The 25,182-nt window shown below is 47.4% G+C and overlaps 1 protein-coding gene across 4 annotated transcripts in view; it reads left to right on the top strand.

Moving 5' to 3' along the window:
• Positions 1-208: 208 nt before the first annotated feature.
• PSPC1 (paraspeckle component 1) overlaps positions 209-25,182 on the top strand; it is a 159,246-nt gene continuing 134,272 nt past the window's right edge. For 2 of the 4 annotated variants that reach the window (XM_069759094.1, XM_069759092.1), the window contains exons 1-2: positions 324-785; positions 13,507-13,808. In XM_069759094.1, the coding sequence (XP_069615195.1) occupies positions 411-785; positions 13,507-13,808 (677 nt within the window). In that variant the 5' untranslated portion in view covers positions 324-410. Of the gene's footprint in view, positions 786-13,506; positions 13,809-25,182 lie in introns of all 4 variants that reach the window. The other 2 variants (XM_069759091.1, XM_069759093.1) reach the window with 2 other exon arrangements.

The raw sequence follows: 25,182 nt of genomic DNA, 5'->3' as shown, positions 1-25,182 counted from the left end.
GGCTTCTCTCTCTGGGCGTTGTGAGAAGACCCCGCATAGCCTCATGGCTGCCGTCCTGCGCTCCACGTGCCCCACACCACACAGCCCAATGCACAGGCAGCCGCCGCAGTACGGCTCTGACGTCACAGGCAGCACACTGGTTACTGCTTTACGTGTGTCGTCCTCGCCCCCACCCATTTTACTGGAGACCGTTACAAGGTATCAGAATAGGTTGTGCTCTACAGAAAAATGGCCGCCGCTTTGACGTGCGCGGAGGCAAGGAGCGAGCGAACGGTCGACCTCTAGCAATCGTAAGGCCGGCTGAGGTGGTCCTGGAGGCGTGACGTCATCGGCCCTCGGAAAAATTTTCACGACGCCATTTTGAAGCTGCCTCTCTGCGGTGTCAGGCGCCTCTGTTGTTGTGAACGGCAATGGCGAACAGGAACCTGAAACAAGTGCGTATCGAGAAGAACTATGGGAGAAACAGCAACAACATGATCTCCCCCCCACAGCAGCAGATGATGCTGCCGGGGAGGGGTGACAGGCGAGGCCAGGAGCTGGAGGAGGGAGACCCGGCTCTGATGCCGCCTAGGATGGACGAAGGGGAGGAAGAGCGGGGGGTGACCATCGATATCAAGAGCTTCCTGAAGCCCGGGGAGAAGAGCTACACTCAGCGCTGCCGCCTGTTCGTGGGCAACCTGCCGACCGACATCACGGAGGAGGACTTCAAGAAGCTGTTCGACAAGTTCGGGGAACCCAGCGAGATGTTCATCAACCGGGACCGGGGCTTCGGCTTCATCCGCCTGGTACGTGACCTCTGCGCCGTCATTCCCGTCCACTAACCCATCACCATCTGTGCCATCCGTCCCCTCCACTAACCCGTCCCCGTCTGCGCCATTCCCCCCTCCCACTAACCCATCACTGTCTGTGCCATCTGTCCCGTCCACTAACCCATCACCGTCTGCGCCGTCATTCCCGTCCACTAACCCATTCCCGTCCACTAACCCATTCCCGTCTGCGCCATCTTCCCCGTCCACTAACCCGTCCCCGTCGTCATTCCCGTCCACTAACCCGTCCCCGTCTGCGCCGTCATTCCCGTCCACTAACCCGTCCCCGTCTGCGCCGTCATTCCCGTCCACTAACCCGTCCCCGCCGTCATTCCCGTCCACTAACCCGTCCCCGCCGTCATTCCCGTCCACTAACCCGTCCCCGCCGTCATTCCCGTCCACTAACCCGTCCCCGCCGTCATTCCCGTCCACTAACCCGTCCCCGCCGTCATTCCCGTCCACTAACCCGTCCCCGCCGTCATTCCCGTCCACTAACCCGTCCCCGCCGTCATTCCCGTCCACTAACCCGTCCCCGTCTGCGCCGTCATTCCCGTCCACTAACCCGTCCCCGTCTGCGCCGTCATTCCCGTCCACTAACCCGTCCCCGTCTGCGCCGTCATTCCCGTCCACTAACCCGTCCCCGTCTGCGCCGTCATTCCCGTCTGCGCCGTCATTCCCGTCCACTAACCCGTCCCCGTCCGCGCCGTCATTCCCGTCCACTAACCCGTCCCCGTCTGCGCCGTCATTCCCGTCCACTAACCCGTCCACTAACCCGTCCCCGTCTGCGCCGTCATTCCCGTCCACTAACCCGTCCCCGTCTGCGCCGTCATTCCCGTCCACTAACCCGTCCCCGTCTGTGCCATCTGTCCCGTCCACTAACCCGTCCCCGTCTGCGCCATCCGTCCCTTCCACTAACCCATCACCATCTGCGCCGTCACTCCCGGCCACTAACCCATCACCGTCTGCGCCGTCCCTCCTGGCCACTAACCCATCACCGTCTGCGCCGTCTTTCCCGGCCACTAACCCATCACCATCTTCACCGTCCCTCCCGGCCACTAACCCATCAACGTCTGCACCGTCCCTCCCGGCCACTAACCCATCACCATCTGCACCGTCCCTCCCAGCCACTAACACGTCACCATCTGCGCTGTCCCTCCTGGCCATTAACCCATCACCATCTGCGCCATCCACTAACCCATCACCGTTTCACCGTCCCTCCCGGCCACTAACCCATCACCATCTTCACCGTCCCTCCCGGCCACTAACCCATCACCATCTTCACCGTCCCTCCCGGCCACTAACCCATCACCGTCTGCGCCGTCTTTCCCGGCCACTAACCCATCACCGTCTGCGCCATCTTTCCCTGCCACTAACCCATCACCGTCTGCGCCGTGCCTCCCGGCCACTAACCCATCATTGTCTGCGCCGTCCCTCCCGGCCACTAACCCATCACCGTCTGCGCCGTCCCTCCCAGCCACTAACCTATCACCGTCCCTCCCGGCCACTAACCTATCACCGTCCCTCCCGGCCACTAACCTATCACCGTCCCTCCCGGCCACTAACCCATCACCATCTGCGCCATCATTCCCGGCCACTAAACCGTCACCGTCTGCGCCATCCCTCCTGGCCATTAACCCATCACCATCTGTGCCATCCACTAACCCATCACCGGCTTCACCGTCCCTCACGGCCACTAACCTGGCTTTATTATGGGCCATTTGGTATTGCATGTAGGTCACATGTGTGACCAATTTTAATATTTTTAACTTGTGCTCCGTGTGGTTTTCTGTGTTCTTTTGTGCTATATAAATAAAATTTGTATTTTTATACTTGATCCATGCCTCAGGTGATCCCCTCTTTATGGTCTATTCCTTGTTGTTCTTCTCTGTACTGTTGTTCATAGTATAGACCAGGTTGGATCCCTGTATTTCTGTGGTGCCCCCTTTCTATTTACTAGTCCCTCCCGGCCACTAACTCATCACCATCTGCACCGTCCCTCCCGGCCACTAACACGTCACCGTCTGCGCCGTCCGTCCCGGCCACTAACCCGTCACCATCTGCGCTGTCCGTCCCGGCCACTAACCCGTCACCATCTGCGCCGTCTGTCCCGGCCACTAACCCATCACCGTCTGCGCCGTCACTCACGTCCACTAACCCATCACCGCCTGCGCCGTCACTCCCGTCCACTAATTCATCACCGTCTGCGCCGTCACTCCCGTCCACTAACCCATCACCGTCTGCGCCGTCACTCCCGTCCACTAACCCATCACCGTCTGCGCCGTCACTCCCGTCCACTAACCCATCACCGTCTGCGCTGTCACTCCCGTCCACTAACCCATCACCGTCTGCGCCGTCACTCCTGTCCACTAACCCATCACCGTCTGCGCCGTCACTCCTGTCCACTAACCCATCACCATCTTCACCGTCCCTCCCGGCCACTAACCCATCACCGTCTGCGCCATCCCTCCCGGCCACTAACCCATCACCATCTGCGTCATCCGACCCGTCCGCTAACCCATTACCGTCTGCGCTTTCCCTCCCGGCCGTTAACCCTCCCATCTTATTAACCCTTCACCGTCTGCGTCATCCGCCATGTCATTGAAAGGAGCCTGTCATCACAATTTAGTATGTTTCAGTAAAGTTATGGCCATAATGGCGCTAATATACTGATGTAATAGATTCCTGCAGGGAAGAAATCCATAGTCTGGGTCTTGTTTCATATTATACTGTGTTCCAAATTATTATGCAAATTGGATTTGTGTCATAAAGATTTAATTGTTTTGTTTTTCAAATAAACTCGTGGATGGTATTGTGTCTCAGGGCTCAATAGATCACTGAAATCAATCTTAAACACATGTGATAATTAGTTTTCTAGGTGATTCTAATTAAAGGAAAACTACGGTACTTAAAAATGATGTTCCACATTATTAAGCAGGCCAAAGGTTTCAAGCAATATGAGAAATAAAAAGGATCTGTCTGCTGCTGAAAAGCGTTAAATAGTGTAATGCCTTGGACAAGGTATGAAAAATTAGATATTTCACAAAAACTTTGTGGCCATCATACTTTGAAGAGATTTGTGACTGAAACAGAGCACAGACAGAGTACATGCAGATAAAGGCTTAATGAGGAAGGTTTCTGCCAGACAAATTCATTGGATTAAGAGAGCAGCTGCCAAAATACCATTACAAAGCAGCAAACAGTTATTTGAAGCTGCTGGTGCCTCTGGAGTCCCTCGAACTTCAAGGTGTAGGATCCTTCAAAGGCTTGCTGTGGTGCATAAACCTACTATTCGGCCACCCCTAAACAGTGTTCATGAGCAGAAACAGGTACAGTGGGCCCAGACATACATGAAGACTAATTTTCAAACAGTCTTGTTTACTGATGAGTGGATGGTTGGTGGAGGACTACCATGTCGCAACAAGAGAAATCATTTTTTGGGCCAGAGTCATGGGGAAACAGCTGGTGGGGCCCTTTAAGGTTCCTTAAGATGTGAAAATGACCTCTGTAAAGTAAATAGCGTTTCTGCCTGACAACTTTCTTCCATGGTCTAAAAAACAGAAACGTGCCTTCAGGAGCAAAATCATCTTCATGCTGACAATGCACCATCTCATGCTGCAAAGAATACCTCATTGGCTGCTATGGGCATACAAGGAGATAAACTCATGGTGTGGCCACCATCTTCCCCTGACCTCAACCCTATAGAGAACCTTTGGAGTATCATCAAGCAAAAGATCTATGAGGGTGGGAGGCAGTTCATATCAAAACAGCGGCTCTGGGAGGCTATTCTGACTTCATACAAAGACGTACAAGCAGAAACTCTCCAAAAACTCACAAGTTAAATGGATGCAAGAATTGTGAAGGTGATATCAAAGAAGGGTCCTATGGTAACATGTAACTTGGCCTGGTAGGATGTTTTGGAGTTAAATAGCTTTTTTGTTCAGTGAATGTGACCTCCTAATGCTGCAAAATCCACAAATGAGCATTTTCATTTTTTAAAACATATCAAATGTTTAGAAATTCTACTGTGCCTAATAATTTGGAACAGTGCATTTTGAGTTTTTATTCATTTTGGAGATTATACTGTTATCATTGGGAGGTTTCTTCAATAAAATTCGATGTATACGGGTGATGACTTTTATTAGACTGACTGTCATTTGCACCGACCATTTAGGAAAATCCGAGAAAAATGTCATTTGCATAATAATTTGGAACATGGTGTAGAAGTTTTGGTGCAATATCCTCTTTGTGCATCGGGGCAGGATGGTGGGCAAGGTCTTCGGCTCTGCTGCAGCCCCTCTGCGTTTGTACGTGCCTCCTTTTTAAGGCTGTGTTCACACGTTCCGGTTTTTTCGCGTTTTTTTTCGCGTTTTTTCACGATTAAAACGCTATAAAACCGCAAAAAACCCGCATACAATAAGCATCCCATCATTTAGAATGAATTCCGCATGTTTTGTGCACATGATGCGTTTTTTTCCGCAAAAAAAACGCATCAGGCACAAAATCCGGACATGCTCTATCTTTTTGCGTTTTTTTTGCGGATTTCCCACTCCAAAATGCATTGGGAAGTGTCCGGAAAAAACCGCGGCAAAAACGCACGCGGTTTTCTTGCGGATTTCATGCAGAAAATGTCCGGAATTGTCAGGAATTTTCTGCATGAATTCCTGAACGTGTGCACATAGCCTTAGAGTTCGCGCTAGCATCGCCTGTGCTTCTGGCAGTGCTTGTGTACATTCATCTCCCAGTGATGTTCAGCAAAATGGTGGCGGCTCAGAGTCTCGGCCCATCATTGCGAAGAAGCAAAGTGACCAGACCGCTCAGCAGGCGGCTGCTTACTAGTTCATAAATTGGGGAAAGAAAATCGCAGCAGTAAAGACTTGGCAAAATGACTGAAAAGACACCTCAGGGAAAAAAAAGTACCAGCATTTCCAGAAGCGTCTTCTGCTTGGAAAAACTGAAAGCCGTTCTATGCGCACACCTCTAGGGAATATGCACACCTGCAGGGTTGGCAGTAGAAAAATCTTCTGCAAATTCTGGAGTGTTGACAAGAAATAGGCTGCGTAAAATTCCCTTTTTTTTTTTGTTTTGTTTTGCGAATGAATGGGTGAAAAAGGCTGAGAGAATAGACATGCTGCAGATTGAAGCTGCTGCAAATCTGCATGGAAATAAGAAGCAACATGTGCATGCGACTTCAGAGATGTCCTTCACTTTACAGCTACTGTAAAACGCAGGAGATGGAGGAGGACAGCATAGATCTGCTATGCGGCTCTCGGATCCGTGATTGTAACCATGTGTGATTACATGTATTGTGCTCTATGGGTCTGTGTGCTGGCCGGTAGTCAGGCGGCACATGGGCATTTCAGATGGATGTGGGACTGCAGCCTTATGGCATAAAACTACAGTGATGTGGAAAATTGCTGGTCTGCACAAAAGCATGGAGACATGTCCGATATTGATCTGAGTAGCAGAGCAACGTCACCATTGCAAGTCTATGGATCTGTGAAAAAGATCAGACATCACTCATACCATGTGTCTGTTTCTCAGGTTCTGTTTGATAGGGAAACGTCCATCATGGTTTTTTGTTCTCCATCTGATGACTTGGACTGTTTTTTGCTAAGAGAAGAGTCTTCTGTATTTACTTTAGGCTGTGTTCACACTTTGAAACATTTTACGCATGCAAAACCTTTCTTGGCAATAAAGAAGCAACATCAAAAAAGCAAGTTTTACTGAGTGCCACGTTTTTTGGTGCATTTTTGGTGCTTTTTTTTAATCGAGTTTTTGTCGGGGTACATTTGTCTCTTATGCATGCTGATAAAGTTTACTGCTTAAAAAATTATCTGATTAAACTTCATCAGGTTATGGCACCAAAAACGCAGCAAAACCTGACACCTCCATTTTTTGCAGCTTTATTTATGCACTACACATTGCTTTCAATGGGGTGAAAAACGCTGAAAGTGACATGCTGCATTTTTCAAAAACGCAGCTCTGTGACAAAACAGGAAAAAGAAACGCAATGTGTGCATGAGATTTCTGAAATCTCATAGGCTTTGCTGGTACTGTAAACCACTGCTGAAAATTAGCATAAAAAAATGCTGCAGAAACCCAACGTGTGAACATAACCTTAAAAAATATTTTTTGCCACTGATGCAATCATTGCACAAGTTGGCACTGGGCAGTGATTGAATTGCTGGGGGTAAAGGGGGGGACAACTACCTGGACCCCCGCCGATCTCAAGAACCAACCCTCTGAAGATTCCCTTGTGCATGGAGCTGTGGTGAATCCTTTTAATTGAATCTGTCGCCAGGTTTTTGATACCCCTTCTAAGAGTGTCATACTGTAGGGAAAGCGACCCTGATTGCAGTGATGTCCGTTTGCTGGGTGCTGCCGTTTTGATTGCAAACGTTTGTCTTCATATTTGTGTGGGTTTCCTCCGGATTCTCTGATGTCCTCCCACACGCCAAAGACATACTATTGGGACTGTAGATTGTGAGCCCCAATGGGGACAGTGATGACGAGGTCTGAAAAGCGCTGGGGTATATGATACTGCTATATGCAAAAGGATAATAAATATCTAGCAATTCTGTATAACTCAGCCCACACCACTGACTGGCAGATTTCTGCCTATGCTCAGTGTATACATAAATCTGCCAATCAGTGGTGGGAGGTAGTTGGACTACATGGCAGCAGGCCAGCTAGTCTTCTAGTGATAGTCCCTTACTAATAATAGTGATTTTACAAAAACAATATCAAGCAGCCCAGTAAGTGACACAAACCTGGTGACAGATTCATTTTACTGTTCCTTAAAGGGTTTGTTATGCAAATTGCCAAAGAGTAGTGGTGGTGCATAGGGCTAGTTCACATGTAGCATTTTTGTGTTTTTTTTTTTTTGAGCTGGAAACGCAAGATTGTGCGGATGTTGGATAAAGAACCTCGACTAACATCCAAACAAGTTCAAGCTGCCCTGCAGTCCGAGAGTACAACAGTGTCAACCCGTACTATCCGTCTGCGTCTGAATGAAAAGGGACTGTATGGTAGGAGACCCAGGAAGACCCCACTTCTTACCCCGAGACATAAAAAAGCCAGGCTGGAGTTTGCCAAAACTTACCTGAAAAAGCCTAAAACTTTGGGAAGAATGTTCTCTGGTCAGATGAGACAAAAGTAGAGCTTTTTGGGCAAGGGCATCAACATAGAGTTTACAGGAGAAAAAAAGAGGCATTCAAAGAAAAGAACACGGTCCCTACAGTCAAATATGGCGGAGGTTCCCTGATGTTTTGGGGTTGCTTTGCTGCCTCTGGCATTGGACTGCTTGACCGTGTTCATGGCATTATGAAGTCTGAAAACTACCAACAAATTTGGCAGCATAATGTAGGGCCCAGTGTGAGAAAGCTGGGTCTCCCTCGGAGGTGATGGGTCTTCCAGCAGGACAATGACCCAAAACACACTTCAAAAAGCACTAGAAAATGGTTTGAGAGAAAGCACTGGAGACTTCTAAGGTGGCCAGCAATGAGTCCAGACCTGAATCCCATAGAACACCTGTGGAGAGATCTAAAAATGGCAGTTTGGAGAAGGCACCCTTCAAATATCAGGGACCTGGAGCAGTTTGCCAAAGAAGAATGGTCTAAAATTCCAGCAGAGCATTGTAAGAAACTCATTGATGGTTACCGGAAGCGGTTGGTCGCAGTTATTTTGGCTAAAGGTTGTGCAACCAAGTATTAGGCTGAGGGTGCCAATACTTTTGCCTGGCCCATTTTTGGAGTTTTGTGTGAAATGATCAATGTTTTGCTTCATTCTCTTTTGTGTTTTTCATTTAAGAAAAATTAAATGAAGATAACACCAAAGAATTTGTGATTGCAATCATTTTCAGGAAGAAACTGAGTATTATCTTACAGAATTGCAGGGGTGTCAATACTTTTGGCCACAACTGTACATACATAGATACATATTGTAGAATACCCGGTGCGTTAATACAGGCCACGCAGTATATAACACAGCCCACACAGTACATAGCAGCCACGCAGTATATTACACAGGCAATGTATTATATAACAGCCCAAACAGTATATAACACTGGCCACATAATATATAGCACAGCCCACATACTATATAACACAGCCCACATACTATATAACACAGCCCACGCAGTATATAGCAGCCACGTAGTATATAAGACTGGCGACGTAGTATATAACACAGACCACGCAGTATATAACACTGGCCACATAGTATCTAACACTGGCCAGGTAGTATATAGCAGCCACGCGGTATATAACACAGCCCACACAGTATATAGCAGCCACGTAGTATATAAGACAAACGACGTAGTATATAACACAGGCCACGCAGTATATAACACTGGCCACGTAATATATAGCACAGCCCACGCAGTATATAACACATCCCACATAGTATCTAACACTGGCCAGGTAGTATATAGCAGCCATGCGGTATATATCACAGCCCACGTAGTATATAGCAGTGTGGGCACTATACCCTGTTATAAAAAAATTAAAAAAAAAAGTGTTATACTCACCCTCCGGCGTCAAGCGAAGCTGTGCCGATGCACGCGGCTGCCGCCATCTTGTGTTACCAGGATGCATTACGAAATTTCCCAGATGACTTAGTGGTCTCGCGAGACCGCTAAGTCATCTGGGTAATTTCGCAATGCATCTCTGGGAACGGAAGCTGGCGGCAGCCGCGCGCGCCTGGGCGGACTACGGAAGGTGAGAATAGCAGGTTTTTTGTTTTTTTATTATTTTTTAACATTACATCTTTTTACTATTGATGCTCCATACGCAGCATCAATAGTAAAAAGTTGGTCACACGGGTTAATAGCTGTGTTAACGGAGTGCGTTACACCGCGGTCCATTAACTCTGGCATTAACCCTGTGTGAGCGCTCATCGCTGACAGCAGGGCAGTAAAGCAGTGACCATTTCGCTGCCAGACTATGGCCATCGCTGATTGGTCGTGGGCATTTTGGCACGACCAATCAGCGTCTTGGATTTCCATGACAGAGGCCGCGACCAATGAATATCCGTGACAGAAAGACGGAAGTGACCCGTAGACAATTATATAGTAGAAGAGCATTAAAAATGTTTGAACTAATGTTATGATCACCAAACGAGCATTATCCGAAGGTGTGAACACGCTGACGGTCACATGTCAGATGAGCAAATCGATCTTTTATGAGCAAGAAAATCGGTGAAAAGATAACCGACATCTGCTGACACCAATGGGACAGGAGGGTTGTGTATGTCACCGCTGTCCCATCATTGTTCCTTGGTGGGTTGTCATTGATTGGCCGATCTGCGCTTGTCATTGGTGCATTGTCAGGCGGAAATTGGCACATATAAATGTTCATAAGGATTGTTGCAAAACATAAAAAAAAGTGATTGCTTAGCTGCTAAATACAGGGGTTGGACAAAATAATGGAAACACCTAACGTTTTGGCATCATAATCTTCGAACGTGATAAACATGCAAACAGTGACATACGGTAATGTTTTGTAGTTGATTATTTGTGTTATGTGATGTGTATGTAAATTAACTGTTTTGCATAATTGTAAGAACATTGATGAGAACCTGATACCAATGGCAGACCTCTCGGATTTCCAAAGAGGCCAAATTGTTGGTGCTCGTATGGCTGGTGCTAGTGTAACAGAAAGTGCCTGAATGCTTGGCGTGTCAAGAGGTACCGTCTCCAAAGTATTGACTGCGTTTGAAAGAGAAGGAAAAACGTCCGCAGCAAAGCACAGGTCCGGCCGAAAGTCAAGGTTTAGAGACCGTCGGACTCTAAAGTGAATTGTGAGAGAGGATCGCAAGACCACGGCTCCGAAAATCACTGCTGAGCTCAATGAACACCTACATAATCCAGTTTCCACGAAAACTGTTAGTCTGAAGCTGCACAAATCGGGATTCCTCCGAAGAGCTGCAATTAGAAAACCGCTGCTCTCCATGACAAATGTTTCCAAGCATTTAGAGTGGTGTAGAAACCTCCAGAATTGGTCCCTTGAGCAGTGGAAACGTGATATTCTCAGACGAATCATCGTTTACCCTATTTCTGACTTCCGGCTGAGTGTACGTTTGGAGACAGCCGAAAGAAGCATTCCATTCAGACTGCCTTCTCCCAACCGTAAAACATGGTGGAGGTTCTGTGATGATCTGGGGTGCTATTTCATGGAGATCCGCTGGGCCAATGATATCCCTTCTTGGAAGAATTAACAGCCGAGATTATTTAGGCATTTTGGGCGACCAAGTGCATCCAATGGTTCAAGTACTGTTCCCGGAGGGGAACGCCATCTTTCAGGATGATAATGCACCAATTCATACAGCTAGAATCGTTAAAGCATGGCACGAGGAACATTCTAATGAAGTTGAGCATCTCATCTGGCCCCCACAATCCCCGGACCTCAACATTATTGAGCATTTATGGTCGATTTTAGAGATTCAAGTTTAGACGTCGATTTCCACCGCCATCGTCGCTCAAAGAACTGGAGGGTGTTTTAACTGCAGAATGGGCTAAAATTCCTTTGGAAACAATTCACAGCTTGTATGAATCCATTCCTCGGAGAATTAAGGCTGTAATCGCTGCTATAGGTGGACCTACACCATATTAAACTAACTTTTGGTGTTTCCATTATTTTGTCCAACCCCCTGTATGTTCCAATTGCAGAAATTTTTTGGCATCTCCATGGTGACCAGCATCTCGGGATAACAACAGTTTTTGTACACTGAATTGAGGTGGATGCCTATGCACTGTTGTACATAGGATTATGTTCAGACGTAGCATTTCTCCTGCATTTTTTTTTTTTTTTTTAATGCAGCGGTCTAGCAGCAGAAAAATGAATACGGTATTTCCATAATTTCATCCACATTTTGCATTTTCATTTGTTGTGCTTCTTTAAACGCTTTTACTGCCTTTTTTTAAATTTTTTTTTTACCCATTATGCTTAATAATCGATGTGGAAAAATATGTGCATAATGTGAACTGTATATAAGCTGCACACACTGCTTATTTCAGGAAAGGATAACATTTCTACACGTCAACATACGTCAGGAGTTCAGAACATAGCTTGGCTCGGTGATCCACATTCATCACACAATGACCCTGCCGCTGTCCTTGCTGGCGACCCTGCCGCCGTCCTTGCTGGCGACCCTGCTGCTGTTCTTTCCGGCAACCCTGCCACCGCCCTTTCCGGCAACCCTGCCACCGCCCTTTCCGGCAACCCTGCTGCCGGCGTCAGGGCTTTATGCTGTTAAGTACCGTGAGCTGGTGGCTTCCTGGCATGTCACTTCATTAAATGATTTCTAAAGCCTATGTCACGTCTTTTAACCGCTTTAGGTTTACCGATAAGAAGCAACGTGTGCACAGCAAGATAGTTTTGACATTTCTGTGCACTGTTAAATTTATGGGGTGTTTTTTCAAGTAGAATCTGCCTAAAAGATGTCGTGTCCACATACCCTTGAGGTGGGGGGGGACCTCAGAAATTTAAAAAGACAATACTGATGGAGTGTGTCATCAGGTGAGTTTAATAAAGCTGTAGGATTTATTTTGAGCAATACATTTAGTTTGATTTCCTTTGTGAGCAAATCTGATTGGTAACTTCCTGCTCCTTTTTTCATAATCTTGTTAGATGGGGTCTCCAAGCTCCAAAATGTAGCTTAAATATGTTTTAAATTAGTAAGTTCTGCAACGTGCTAGTATACATCCGGTCTGAAGGTCGCCTCAATCTTCAGCTAAAACGTACGGTCCTTGCATGTCTTTCGGATTCTGTATGGGACCGGCAATGTTTCTTATGATGACACGTGATCAAAGCCTAGTATGAAGGTGGCTGGTCGGCTGTCTATATCAATAGGTAATTACCTATTCTTGTTCATGGCTATGATCTCATATCCAATCCATGAGTCGGTCACAGAGTGGTATGAGAACGGGGCCAGCTGACTGCTATTTCAGTGCGCTATATTCCAGCCTCCATTTTTTCTCAATGAATCTGTGACACAGATGGGGGCTGGCCTAAATAGTTGCCAATGATCAAGATATTGAGGACCTATCAGATTTATGGGAGTCCTATATCCAGCCTGTAGTCATCGGAAGTAGACCCCAAAATCAAATGGCAATATCCCCTTCTAACTTATTTAAAGGAGTTGTATGGGCATAAGAATACTTTGGGGGACGGCATTTGTAAAAATAACAAGCCCAGTCTTACACGCCTACCAAGACCCGCTTGGATCCAGCACACGCTACTCCTAGATGTGCGAGGAGTCAAGAATCGCTGATGTCACATTTACACTAGCCGGGCGGCCTGTGGGTGCGTTGCGTCATTGAATGTTGCAAGACATGCTACTCCGTTGCCTGACCGCTACAGTCAATCGACAGCTGGTGGACCGGTGCCATCTTCTAGTTTCTGAATAGACCATGAAGCCACATGTACTGGATGCAGATAGGTGTCGGTAGGGGAGTATGGCCGTGTATTTGTTACATAACTCTTCACTTGGGGAACGGCATGTTTTCCCCGGATTAAACACCAGGCTATTCATGGTGTGCTGTCATTCGATGCATTGAGTTAATATTTCCATAGACTGATTTTATGCGAGTCAACACAAAAAAAAAATAGGAAGGTATTCGTGGACCCAAAGTTTTTGACCAGCAGTTGTCGCACCAATTACTGTACGTTATTTACGTTTTTTTAATTGTATTTTATTTCAGGAATCTAGAACACTTGCTGAAATAGCGAAAGGTGAGCTTGATGGTATGATGCTCAAAAACAGACCACTCCGGATTCGTTTTGCTACCCATGGCGCAGCATTGACTGTTAAAAATCTGTCTACTGTGGTTTCAAATGAGCTCCTTGAAGAAGCTTTCTCCATGTTCGGCCCAGTTGAGAGAGCAGTTGTCATAGTTGATGATCGTGGCAGAGCTACGGGCAAGGGGTTTGTGGAGTTTGCAGCAAAGCCCCCAGCACGGAAAGCTCTGGACAGATGCACGGACGGGGCGTTTATACTGACAACGTAAGTGGTGTTAATGCGTCTGCACTTGTTACACTCACAGACAGAGAACTAGATTGTGTGCAAATGAATATTAATGATTTCAGCACGTCCATGGCCCATGAGTTAGTTTTTTTTTGCTGATTTAAAATAAGAAACTTAAGGTACCGTCACATTAAGCGACGCTGCAGCGATATAGACAGCGATGCCGATCGATCGCTGCAGCGTCGCTGTTTAGGTCGCTAGGAGACGTCAAACACTGTAACAGCTGAACGATGCAGGAGCGATCCAGTGACGTACTTATCGTTCTCGCTGGTTGTTCGCTCCATGAAAAACCATTGCAGGCATCGTTGCTTTTGCTGTCAAACATGACGAATCACGCCGACCTGACGACCAAATAAAGTTCCGGACTTTCAGCTACGACCAGCGATGTCACAGCAGGATCCTGATCGCTGCTGCGTGTCAAACACAACGAGATCGCTATCCAGGACGCTGCAACGTCACGGATCGCTGTCGTTCTCGTTGGTAAGTTGCCTAATGTGACGGTACCTTTAGACATTATTTGCTCCCAAGTAAAACCAGTTTAAAGGGATTTGTTTCATGAGACCCTTGTGACATGTCCAAAGAATATGCCATAAATGTCTGATATATGCGAGTCCCGCAGTGATTTTCCCATTTCGGCCGGTGTCCGACCACCAGTCAATAGAGAGGAGATGGCCCTTGTCATATATATATATATATATATATATATATATATATATATATATATATATATATATATATATATATATACAGGTCCTTCTCAAAAAATTAGCATATAGTGTTAAATTTCATTATTTACCATAATGTAATGATTACAATTAAACTTTCATATATTATAGATTCATTATTCACCAACTGAAATTTGTCAGGTCTTTTATTGTTTTAATACTGATGATTTTGGCATACAACTCCTGATAACCCAAAAAACCTGTCTCAATAAATTAGCATATCAAGAAAAGGTTCTCTAAACCAGAGGTCCCCAACCTTTTTTGCACCAGGGACCGGCTTTAAGCAAGACCAGTTTTCCATGGCCCGGTGGGGTGGGGGTGGGGCTCTGGTCATATGGGGGTGGGGTTATGGAGGGGTGGAGCTTAGTGCATACTTATCATGTAATTATGACATTTATAATGAGAATGTGATTCACACATTCTCACACACACATTCTCACACACACATTCACACACACACATTCACACACACACACATTCACACACACATACACACACACATTCTCACACACACAGATTCTCACACACACACACACACACACACACACACATTCTCACACACACATTCACACACACACTCTCACACACACACACATTCACACACACACACACATTCACACACACACACATTCTCACACACACACATTCTCACACACACACACACATTCTCACACACACACATTCTCACACACACATTCACACACACACACATTCTCACACACACACACACACACATTCTCACACACACACACATTCTCACACACACACACACACACTCACACACACACATTCTCACACACACACACATTCACACACACACATTCTCACACACACACATTCACAAACACATTCACACACACACATTCTCACACACACACACATTCTCGCACACACATTCTCACACACACATTCACACACCCCTCTCACCTCTCCTCGCACTCTACCACAGCATCTCATTGCCTTCCTCTGACACAGCCGGCCGCTGAATGATGACGTCATCCAGCGGCGCGTCTGTGTGAGAGGAAGCAGGAAGACAGATCGCTGGGCAACGGAGCTGCGGGGATTTCTCCCTGCCCGTCGCAGCCACCCTGCAGGGGCTCCCCTCCACCTCTGCACACGTTGGGAGCCGGTGCTCTGCAGCTTCTCTGTGCCGGCTGTCAGCTTGACAGTCGGCACAGAGAACAGCTGACTCCCTGACCGGGGGCGGCAGAATGCAGCCGCCGAGGGAGACACTGCGGACCGCCGAATGAGGCGGCCCGACTGCGCCCCTCCCTGCCGGCTGCGCCCGGGGCAAATGCCCCGGCTGCCCCCCCCCCCCTAGATACGCCACTGGGCGTGTCAGTGAGGAGAGCCTGCCGCCCCACCCCATCAGGAACACACCATGCTGCGCAGGAGGGCTGCGTCACTAAGACCCGCCTGACGCCCCGCCCCGTCCTGCATAATGTTCTCTGCCGGGAGCTGCGAGCTGTCACAGAGCGTGCTCTGACCAGGCGCAGGGCCGCGAAGCTAGCTGTCAGCGGCGCCGCGGACCGGCTGAAAAACCTCAACGGCCCGGTCCTGGTCCGCGGACCGGTGGTTGGGGACCTCTGCTCTAAACGACCTATTACCCTAATCTTCTGAATCAACTAATTAACTCTAAACACATGCAAAAGATACCTGAGGCTTTTATAAACTCCCTGCCTGGTTCATTACTCAAAACCCCCATCATGGGTAAGACTAGCGACCTGACAGATGTCAAGAAGGCCATCATTGACACCCTTAAGCAAGAGGGTAAGACCCAGAAAGAAATTTCTCAACAAATAGGCTGTTCCCAGAGTGCTGTATCAAGGCACCTCAATGGTAAGTCTGTTGGAAGGAAACAATGTGGCAGAAAACGCTGTACAACGAGAAGAGGAGACCGGACCCTGAGGAAGATTGTGGAGAAGTGGAAACATCCAGAGCCACCGTGCACAGGCGTGTGCAGGAAATGGGCTACAGGTGCCGCATTCCCCAGGTAAAGCCACTTTTGAACCATAAACAGCGGCAGAGGTGCCTGACCTGGGCTACAGAGAAGCAGCACTGGACTGTTGCTAAGTGGTCCCAAGTACTTTTTTCTGATGAAAGCAAATTTTGCATGTCATTCGGAAATCAAGGTGCCAGAGTCTGGAGGAAGACTGGGGAGAAGGAAATGCCAAAATGCCTGAAGTCCAGTGTCAAGTACCCACAGTCAGTGATGGTGTGGGGTGCCATGTCAGCTGCTGGTGTTGGTCCACTGTGTTTCATCAAGGGCAGGGTCAATGCAGCTAGCTATCAGGAGATTTTGGAGCACTTCATGCTTCCATCGGCTGAAATGCTTTATGGAGATGAAGATTTCATTTTTCAGCACGACCTGGCACCTGCTCACAGTGCCAAAACCACTGGTAAATGGTTTACTGACCATGGTATTACTGTGCTCAATTGGCCTGTCAACTCTCCTGACCTGAACCCCATAGAGAATCTGTGGGATATTGTGAAGAGAAAGTTGAGAGACGCAAGACCCAACACTCTGGATGAGCTTAAGGCCGCTATTGAAGCATCCTGGGCCTCCATAACATCTCAGCAGTGTCACAGGCTGATTGCCTCCATGCCACGCGGCATTGAAGCAGTCATTTCTGCCAAAGGATTCCCGACCAAGTATTGAGTGCATAACTGAACATTATTATTTGTTGGTTTTTTTGTTTGTTATTAAAAAACACTTTTATTTGATTGGATGGGTGAAATATGCTAATTTATTGAGACAGGTTTTTTGGGTTATCAGGAGTTGTATGCCAAAATCATCAGTATTAAAACAATTAAAGACCTGACAAATTTCAGTTGGTGGATAATGAATCTATAATATATGAAAGTTTAATTGTAATCATTACATTATGGTAAATAATGAAATTTAACACTATATGCTAATTTTTTGAGAAGGACCTGTATATATGTACCGTATATACTCGAGTATAAGCCGAGATTTTCAGCCCAAATTTTTGGGCTGAAAGTGCCCCCCTCGGCTTATACTCGAGTCACGGTAGCGGTGGGGTCGGCGGGTGAGGGGGTGAGGGCGCTGGGGTATACTTACCTAGTCCCAGCGATCCTCGCGCTGTCCCTGCCGTCCCACGGGCTTCGGCGCTGCAGTTTCTTCCTCTCTTCAGCGGTCACGTGGGACCGCTCATTACAGAAATGAATAAGCGGCTCCACCTCCCATAGGGGCGGAGCCGCTTATTCATTCCTCTAATCAGCGGTGCCGGTGACCGCTGATAGAGAAAGAAGCTGCGGCACCGAAGACAGGAGGGGACAGCGCGAGGATCGCCAGGACTAGGTGAGTATAGCATATTCACCTGTCCTCGTTCCAGCCGCCGGGCGCCGATCCATCTTCCCGGCCGGCGCCTCCATCTTCCCGGCGTCTCTGCTCTCTGACTGTTCAGGCAGAGGGCGCGATGACGCATATAGTGTGCGCGGCGCCCTCTGCCTGATCAGTCAGAGCAGAGACGCCGGGAAGATGGAGGCGCCGGAACGAGACGCCGGGAGCTGCAATCAAGGGAGGTGAGTATGTGTTTTTTTTTCTTTATTGCGGCAGCGGCGGCACAAATTTATGTGGAACATCTATGGGGCACAGTGAACGGTGCAGAGCACCGTATATGGCACAGCACAGCTATGGGGCACAATGAACGGTGCAGAGCACCGTATATGGCACAGCACAGCTATGTATGGGGCACAGTGAACGGTGCAGAGCACCGTATATGGCACAGCACAGCTATGGGGCACAGTGAACGGTGCAGAGCACCGTATATGGCACAGCACAGCTATGGGGCACAGTGAACGGTGCAGAGCACCGTATATGGCACAGCACAGCTATGTATGGGGCACAGTGAACGGTGCAGAGCACCGTATATGGCACAGCACAGCTATGGGGCACAGTGAACGGTGCAGAGCACCGTATATGGCACAGCACAGCTATGGGGCACAGTGAACGGTGCAGAGCACCGTATATGGCACAGCACAGCTATGGGGCACAGTGAACGGTGCAGAGCACCGTATATGGCACAGCACAGCTATGGGGCACAGTGAACGGTGCAGAGCACCGTATATGGCACAGCACAGCTATGGGGCACAGTGAACGGTGCAGAGCACCGTATATGGCACAGCACAGCTATGGGGCACAGTGAACAGTGCAGAGCACCGTATATGGCACAGCACAGCTATAGGGCACAGTGAACGGTGCAGAGCACCGTATATGGCACAGCACAGCTATGTATGGGGCACAGTGAACGGTGCAGAGCACCGTATATGGCACAGCACAGCTATGTATGGGGCACAGTGAACGGTGCAGAGCACCGTATATGGCACAGCACAGCTATGGGGCACAGTGAACGGTGCAGAGCACCGTATATGGCACAGCTATGGGGCACAGTGAACGGTGCAGAGCACCGTATATGGCACAGCTATGGGGCACAATGAACGGTGCAGAGCACCGTATATGGCACAGCTAGGGGGCATAATGAACGGTGCAGAGCACTATATGGTTCACACCTATGGGGAAATATGAACGGTGCAGAGCACTATATGGCACAGCTATGGGGAAATAATGATCTATTTTTATTTTTGAAATTCACCGGTAAATGCTGCATTTCCACCCTAGGCTTATACTCGAGTCAATAAGTTTTCCCAGTTTTTTGTGGCAAAATTAGGGGGGTCGGCTTATACTCGGGTCGGCTTATACTCGAGTATATACGGTATATATAACAAGTGCCATCTCATCTCTATTGACTCTTAACGCATCGGGTATTCTAGAATATGCATGTAGTATATGGACAATGATGATTCCAGAATTCGCGGCAGACTGTGCCCGTCGCTGATTGGTCGAGGCAACCTTTATGACATCATCGTCGCCATGGCAACCATTATGACATCTACGTCGATACTGTGCCCGTCGCTGATTGGTCGAGGCGAATTCGCGGCAGACTGTGCCCGTCGCTGATTGGTCGAGGCAACCTTCATGACATCATCGTCGCCATGCTGTGGGCTGTCGCTGATTGGACCAATCGGACGCGAGATTTCCAGGACAGACAGAAAAACCCTTAGACAATTATATATATACACACATATATATATATATATATATATATATATATATATATATATATATATATATATATATATATATATATATATATATATATATATATATATATATATATATATATATATATATATATATATCTTAATGTGTACTATTAGGCCATGTTCACACAATCCTTTTTTTAATGCGGAGCCGCCACGATTTTGCCGCTGCGGGTCCGCAGCAGTTTTCCATGCAGGGTACATTACAATGTACCCTATAGAAAACGGGAACTGCTGTGCCCACATTGCGGAAAATCCCGAAAAAAGCCGCGCTGAATAGCTGCGGTAAAAAAGAAGTACAATGTCACTTCTTTTTGCGGAACTGCAGCGGTTCTGCACCCATTGACCTCCATTGTAAGGTCAAACCCGCAGTAAAACCCGCAGACGAAAAAAATATCTGCGGGTTTTCTGCGGTTTGTGGTGCAGAACCGCTGCTGCAGGAAGTGCGTGGGCGGAGTGTGGCTGTCCCCCCGTGCCCTAATCTCCCCTTCCTTATACTTACCGGGCCTCCTGGTGTCCGTCCGGCCGTCTTCTCCCTGGGCGCCGCCATCTTCCAAAATGGCGGGCGCATGCGCAGTGCGCCCGCCGAATCTGCCGGCCGGCAGATTCGTTCCAGGCACATTTTGATCACTGTGATAACCTCACAGTGATCAAAAAAAAAAAAAAGGTAAATGCCCTCCCCCCCCTTTATCACCCCCATAGGTAGTAACAATAATAAAATAAAGAATTCCCCCCCCCCCCCACTACAGTGAGTTAGGGGTAGGGTTAGGTTTAGGGGTAGGGTTAGGGGTAGGGTTAGGGTATTTTCAGCCATTTTAACCCTAAAAAAACTTCCTAGAAAACACACAGACTCTGCAGAGAAAACTGCATCAAAAACTGCATCAAAAACTGCATCAAAAAACGCACCAAAAAACGCACCAAAAAACGCACCTGCGTTTTCTGCCAAGAGCTGCGGTTTTTAGTGCAGAAAAAACAGCAGGGAAATCAGGAACGTGTGAACATGGCCTTAGTAAGGCTATGTTCACACGTTCCTGATTTCCCTGCTGTTTTTTCTGCACTAAATACCGCAGCTCTTGGCAGAAAGCGCAGGTCCTTTTTTTGTTGCCTTTTTTTGGTGCGTTTTTTGATGCGTTTTTTAGTGCGTTTTTTATGCAGTTTTCTATGCAGAGTCTGTGTTTTCTAGGAAGTTTTTTAGGGTTAAAATGGCTGAAAATACCCTAACCCTACCCCTAACCCTAACCCTATTCTAACCTTAGTGGGAAAAAAAAAAATTCTTTATTTTTTTATTGTCCCTACCTATGGGGGTGATAAAGGGGAGGGGGGGTCATTTACTATTTTTTTTATTTTGATCACTGAGGTTATATCTCAGTGATCAAAATGCACTTTGGAACGAATCTGCCGGCCGGCAGATTCGGCGGGCGCACTGCCTATGCGCCCGCCATTTTGCAAAATGGCGACGCCCAGGGAGAAGACGGCCGGACGGACACCGGGAGGCCGGGTAAGTATAAGGGGGGGGGGATGAGGGCACGGGTGGGGCGTCGGAGCACGGGGGGGGTGGCATCGGAGCACGGGGGGTGGTGTTGTGAATTCTGTGGCTGAATTCACTCCTGTGGTCACAAGTGGTACTGCAGCTTCTGAGCTTCCTCCCTCAGGTGTTCTGGTGAGCTCGTTAACTGCTTCATTACTTAACTCCGCCTGATGCTGCTATCCTTGCTCCTTGTCAATGTTTGTGTTGGATCTGAGCTTCTCCTGATTGTTCCTGTGACCTGCTGCTCTGTATAGCTAAGTGCTTTTTGTTTTTTTTTGTTGCTTTTTTTCTGTCCAGCTTGTCTTTTGTTTTGCTGGAAGCTCTGAGACGCAAAGGGTGTACCGCCGTGCCGTTAGTTCGGCACGGTGGTTTTTTTTTGCCCCCTTTGCGTGGTTTTGCTTTAGGGTTTTTTGTAGACTGCAAAGTTCGCTTTACTGTCCTCGCTCTGTCCTAGAATATCGGGCCCCACTTTGCTGAATCTATTTCATCCCTACGTTTTGTCTTTTCATCTTACTCACAGTCATTATATGTGGGGGGCTGCCTTTTCCTTTGGGGAATTTCTCTGGGGCAAGTCAGGCCTATTTTTCTATCTTCAGGCTAGCTAGTTTCTTAGGCTGTGCCGAGTTGCCTAGGTAGTTGTTAGGCGCAATCCACAGCCGCTTTTAGTTGTGTTTAGGATAGGATCAGGTGTGCAGTCTACAGAGTTTCCACGTCTCAGAGCTCGTTCTTGTATTTTTGGGTATTTGTCAGATCACTGTGTGCGCTCTGATCGCTAAGCACACTGTGTTTCTGGATTGCCTTCATAACACCTGTCATTAGCAAACATAACAGTACAAGGAGCCAACTAATGATTCTCAATAGAGGGAAAGAAAAAGTTCTGACATCATTTTTTTTTTTTTTCTGCTCTGTGTTCACTTTTTTTTTTTTTCCCCTAGACATTTGGGTGATTCTGGACACAGGTGTGGACATGGATATTCAGGGTCTGTGCTCTTCAATGGATAATCTCGTTATAAATGTACAAAAAATTCAAGATACTATTGATCAGAAATCTATGTTAGAACCAAGAATTCCTATTCCTGATTTGTTTTTTGGGGATAGAACTAAGTTTCTAAGTTTCAAAAATAATTGTAATCTATTTCTGGCCTTGAAACCTCATTCTTCTGGTGATCCTATTCAACAGGTTTTGATTATTATTTCTTTTTTGCGCGGCGACCCTCAAGACTGGGCATTTTCTCTTGCGCCAGGAGACCCTGCATTGAGTAGTGTCGATGCGTTTTTCCTGGAGCTCGGATTGCTGTACGATGAGCCTAATTCAGTGGATCAGGCTGAGAAAAATTTGCTGGCTTTGTGCCAGGGTCAGGATGATATAGAAGTATATTGTCAGAAATTTAGGAAATGGTCAGTACTCACTCAGTGGAATGAATCTGCGCTGGCAGCTTTGTTCAGAAAGGGTCTCTCTGAGGCTCTTAAGGATGTCATGGTGGGATTTCCTATGCCTGCTGGTTTGAATGAGTCTTTGTCTTTGGCCATTCAGATCGGTCGACGCTTGCGCGAGCGTAAATCTGTGCACCATTTGGCGGTACTGCCTGAGGTTAAACCTGAGTCTATGCAGTGCGATAGGACTATGACTAGAGTTGAACGGCAGGAATACAGACGTCTGAATGGTCTGTGTTTCTACTGTGGTGATTCCACTCATGCTATTTCTGATTGTCCTAAGCGCACTAAGCGGTCCGCTAGGTCTGCCATCATTGGTACTGTACAGTCCAAATTCCTTCTGTCCATTACCTTGATATGCTCTTTGTCGTCGTTTTCTGTCATGGCGTTTGTGGATTCGGGCGCTGCCCTGAATCTGATGGATTTGGATTATGCTAAACGTTGTGGGTTTTTCTTGGAGCCTTTGCGGTGTCCTATTCCATTGAGAGGAATTGATGCTACACCTTTGGCCAAGAATAAACCTCAATACTGGGCCCAGCTGACCATGTGCATGGCTCCTGCACATCAGGAAGTTATTCGCTTTCTGGTGTTGCATAATCTGCATGATGTGGTCGTGTTGGGGTTGCCATGGCTACAAACCCATAATCCAGTATTGGATTGGAATTCCATGTCGGTATCCAGCTGGGGTTGTCAGGGGGTACATGGTGATGTTCCATTTTTGTCGATTTCGTCATCCACCCCTTCTGAGGTCCCAGAGTTCTTGTCTGATTATCAGTATGTATTTGAAGAGCCCAAGTCCGATGCTCTACCTCCGCATAGGGATTGTGATTGTGCTATCAATTTGATTCCTGGTAGTAAATTCCCTAAAGGTCGATTATTTAATTTATCCGTGCCCGAACACGCCGCTATGCGCAGTTATGTGAAGGAATCCCTGGAGAAGGGACATATTCGCCCATCGTCATCACCACTGGGAGCAGGGTTCTTCTTTGTAGCCAAGAAGGATGGTTCGCTGAGACCGTGTATTGATTACCGCCTTCTTAATAAGATCACTGTTAAATTTCAGTATCCCTTGCCATTGTTATCTGACTTGTTTGCTCGGATTAAGGGGGCTAGTTGGTTCACTAAGATAGATCTTCGTGGTGCGTATAATCTGGTGAGAATCAGGCAAGGAGATGAATGGAAAACTGCATTCAATACTCCCGAGGGTCATTTTGAGTATCTAGTGATGCCGTTCGGACTTGCCAATGCTCCATCTGTGTTTCAGTCTTTTATGCATGACATCTTCCGTGAGTATCTGGATACATTCCTGATTGTTTACTTGGATGACATTTTGATCTTCTCAGATGATTGGGAGTCTCATGTGAAGCAGGTCAGAATGGTTTTTCAGGTCCTGCGTGCTAACTCTTTGTTTGTGAAGGGATCAAAGTGTCTCTTCGGTGTGCAGAAAGTTTCATTTTTGGGGTTCATCTTTACCCCTTCTACTATCGAGATGGATCCAGTTAAGGTCCAAGCCATCCAGGATTGGATTCAGCCGACATCTCTGAAAAGTCTGCAAAAGTTCCTGGGCTTTGCTAATTTTTATCGTCGCTTCATCTGTAATTTTTCTAGCATTGCCAAACCATTGACCGATTTGACCAAGAAGGGTACCGATTTGACCAAGAAGGGTGCTGATTTGGTTAATTGGTCTTCTGCTGCTGTGGAAGCTTTTCAGGAGTTGAAGCGTCGTTTTTGTTCTGCCCCTGTGTTGTGTCAGCCAGATGTTTCTCTTCCGTTCCAGGTCGAGGTTGATGCTTCTGAGATTGGAGCAGGGGCGGTTTTGTCACAGAGAGGTTCTGATTGCTCAGTGATGAAACCATGTGCTTTCTTTTCCAGGAAGTTTTCGCCCGCTGAGCGTAATTATGATGTGGGCAATCGAGAGTTGCTGGCCATGAAGTGGGCATTCGAGGAGTGGCGTCATTGGCTTGAAGGAGCTAAGCATCGCGTGGTGGTATTGACTGATCATAAGAACTTGACTTATCTCGAGTCTGCCAAGCGCTTGAATCCTAGACAGGCCCGTTGGTCGTTATTTTTTGCCCGCTTCGACTTTGTGATTTCGTACCTTCCGGGCTCTAAAAATGTGAAGGCGGATGCTCTGTCTAGGAGTTTTGTGCCCGACTCTCCGGGTTTATCTGAGCCAGCGGGTATCCTCAAGGAAGGAGTCATTGTGTCTGCCATCTCCCCTGATTTGCGGCGGGTGCTGCAAAAATTTCAGGCGAATAAACCTGATCGTTGTCCAGCAGAGAAACTGTTCGTCCCTGATAGGTGGACTAATAAACTTATCTCTGAACTTCATTGTTCGGTGTTGGCTGGTCATCCTGGAATCTTTGGTACCAGAGAGTTAGTGGCTAGATCCTTCTGGTGGCCATCTCTGTCACGGGATGTACGTACTTTTGTGCAGTCCTGTGGGATTTGTGCTAGGGCTAAGCCCTGCTGTTCTCGTGCCAGTGGGTTGCTTTTGCCCTTGCCGGTCCCAAAGAGGCCTTGGACACATATTTCGATGGAT

The sequence above is a fragment of the Ranitomeya imitator genome, chromosome 3, assembly GCF_032444005.1.
Source record: "Ranitomeya imitator isolate aRanImi1 chromosome 3, aRanImi1.pri, whole genome shotgun sequence".
Classification (NCBI taxonomy): Eukaryota; Metazoa; Chordata; class Amphibia; order Anura; family Dendrobatidae; genus Ranitomeya; species Ranitomeya imitator.
Note: the sequence above shows the minus strand (reverse complement) of the source record. Positions and strands in the feature narration are given on the sequence as shown.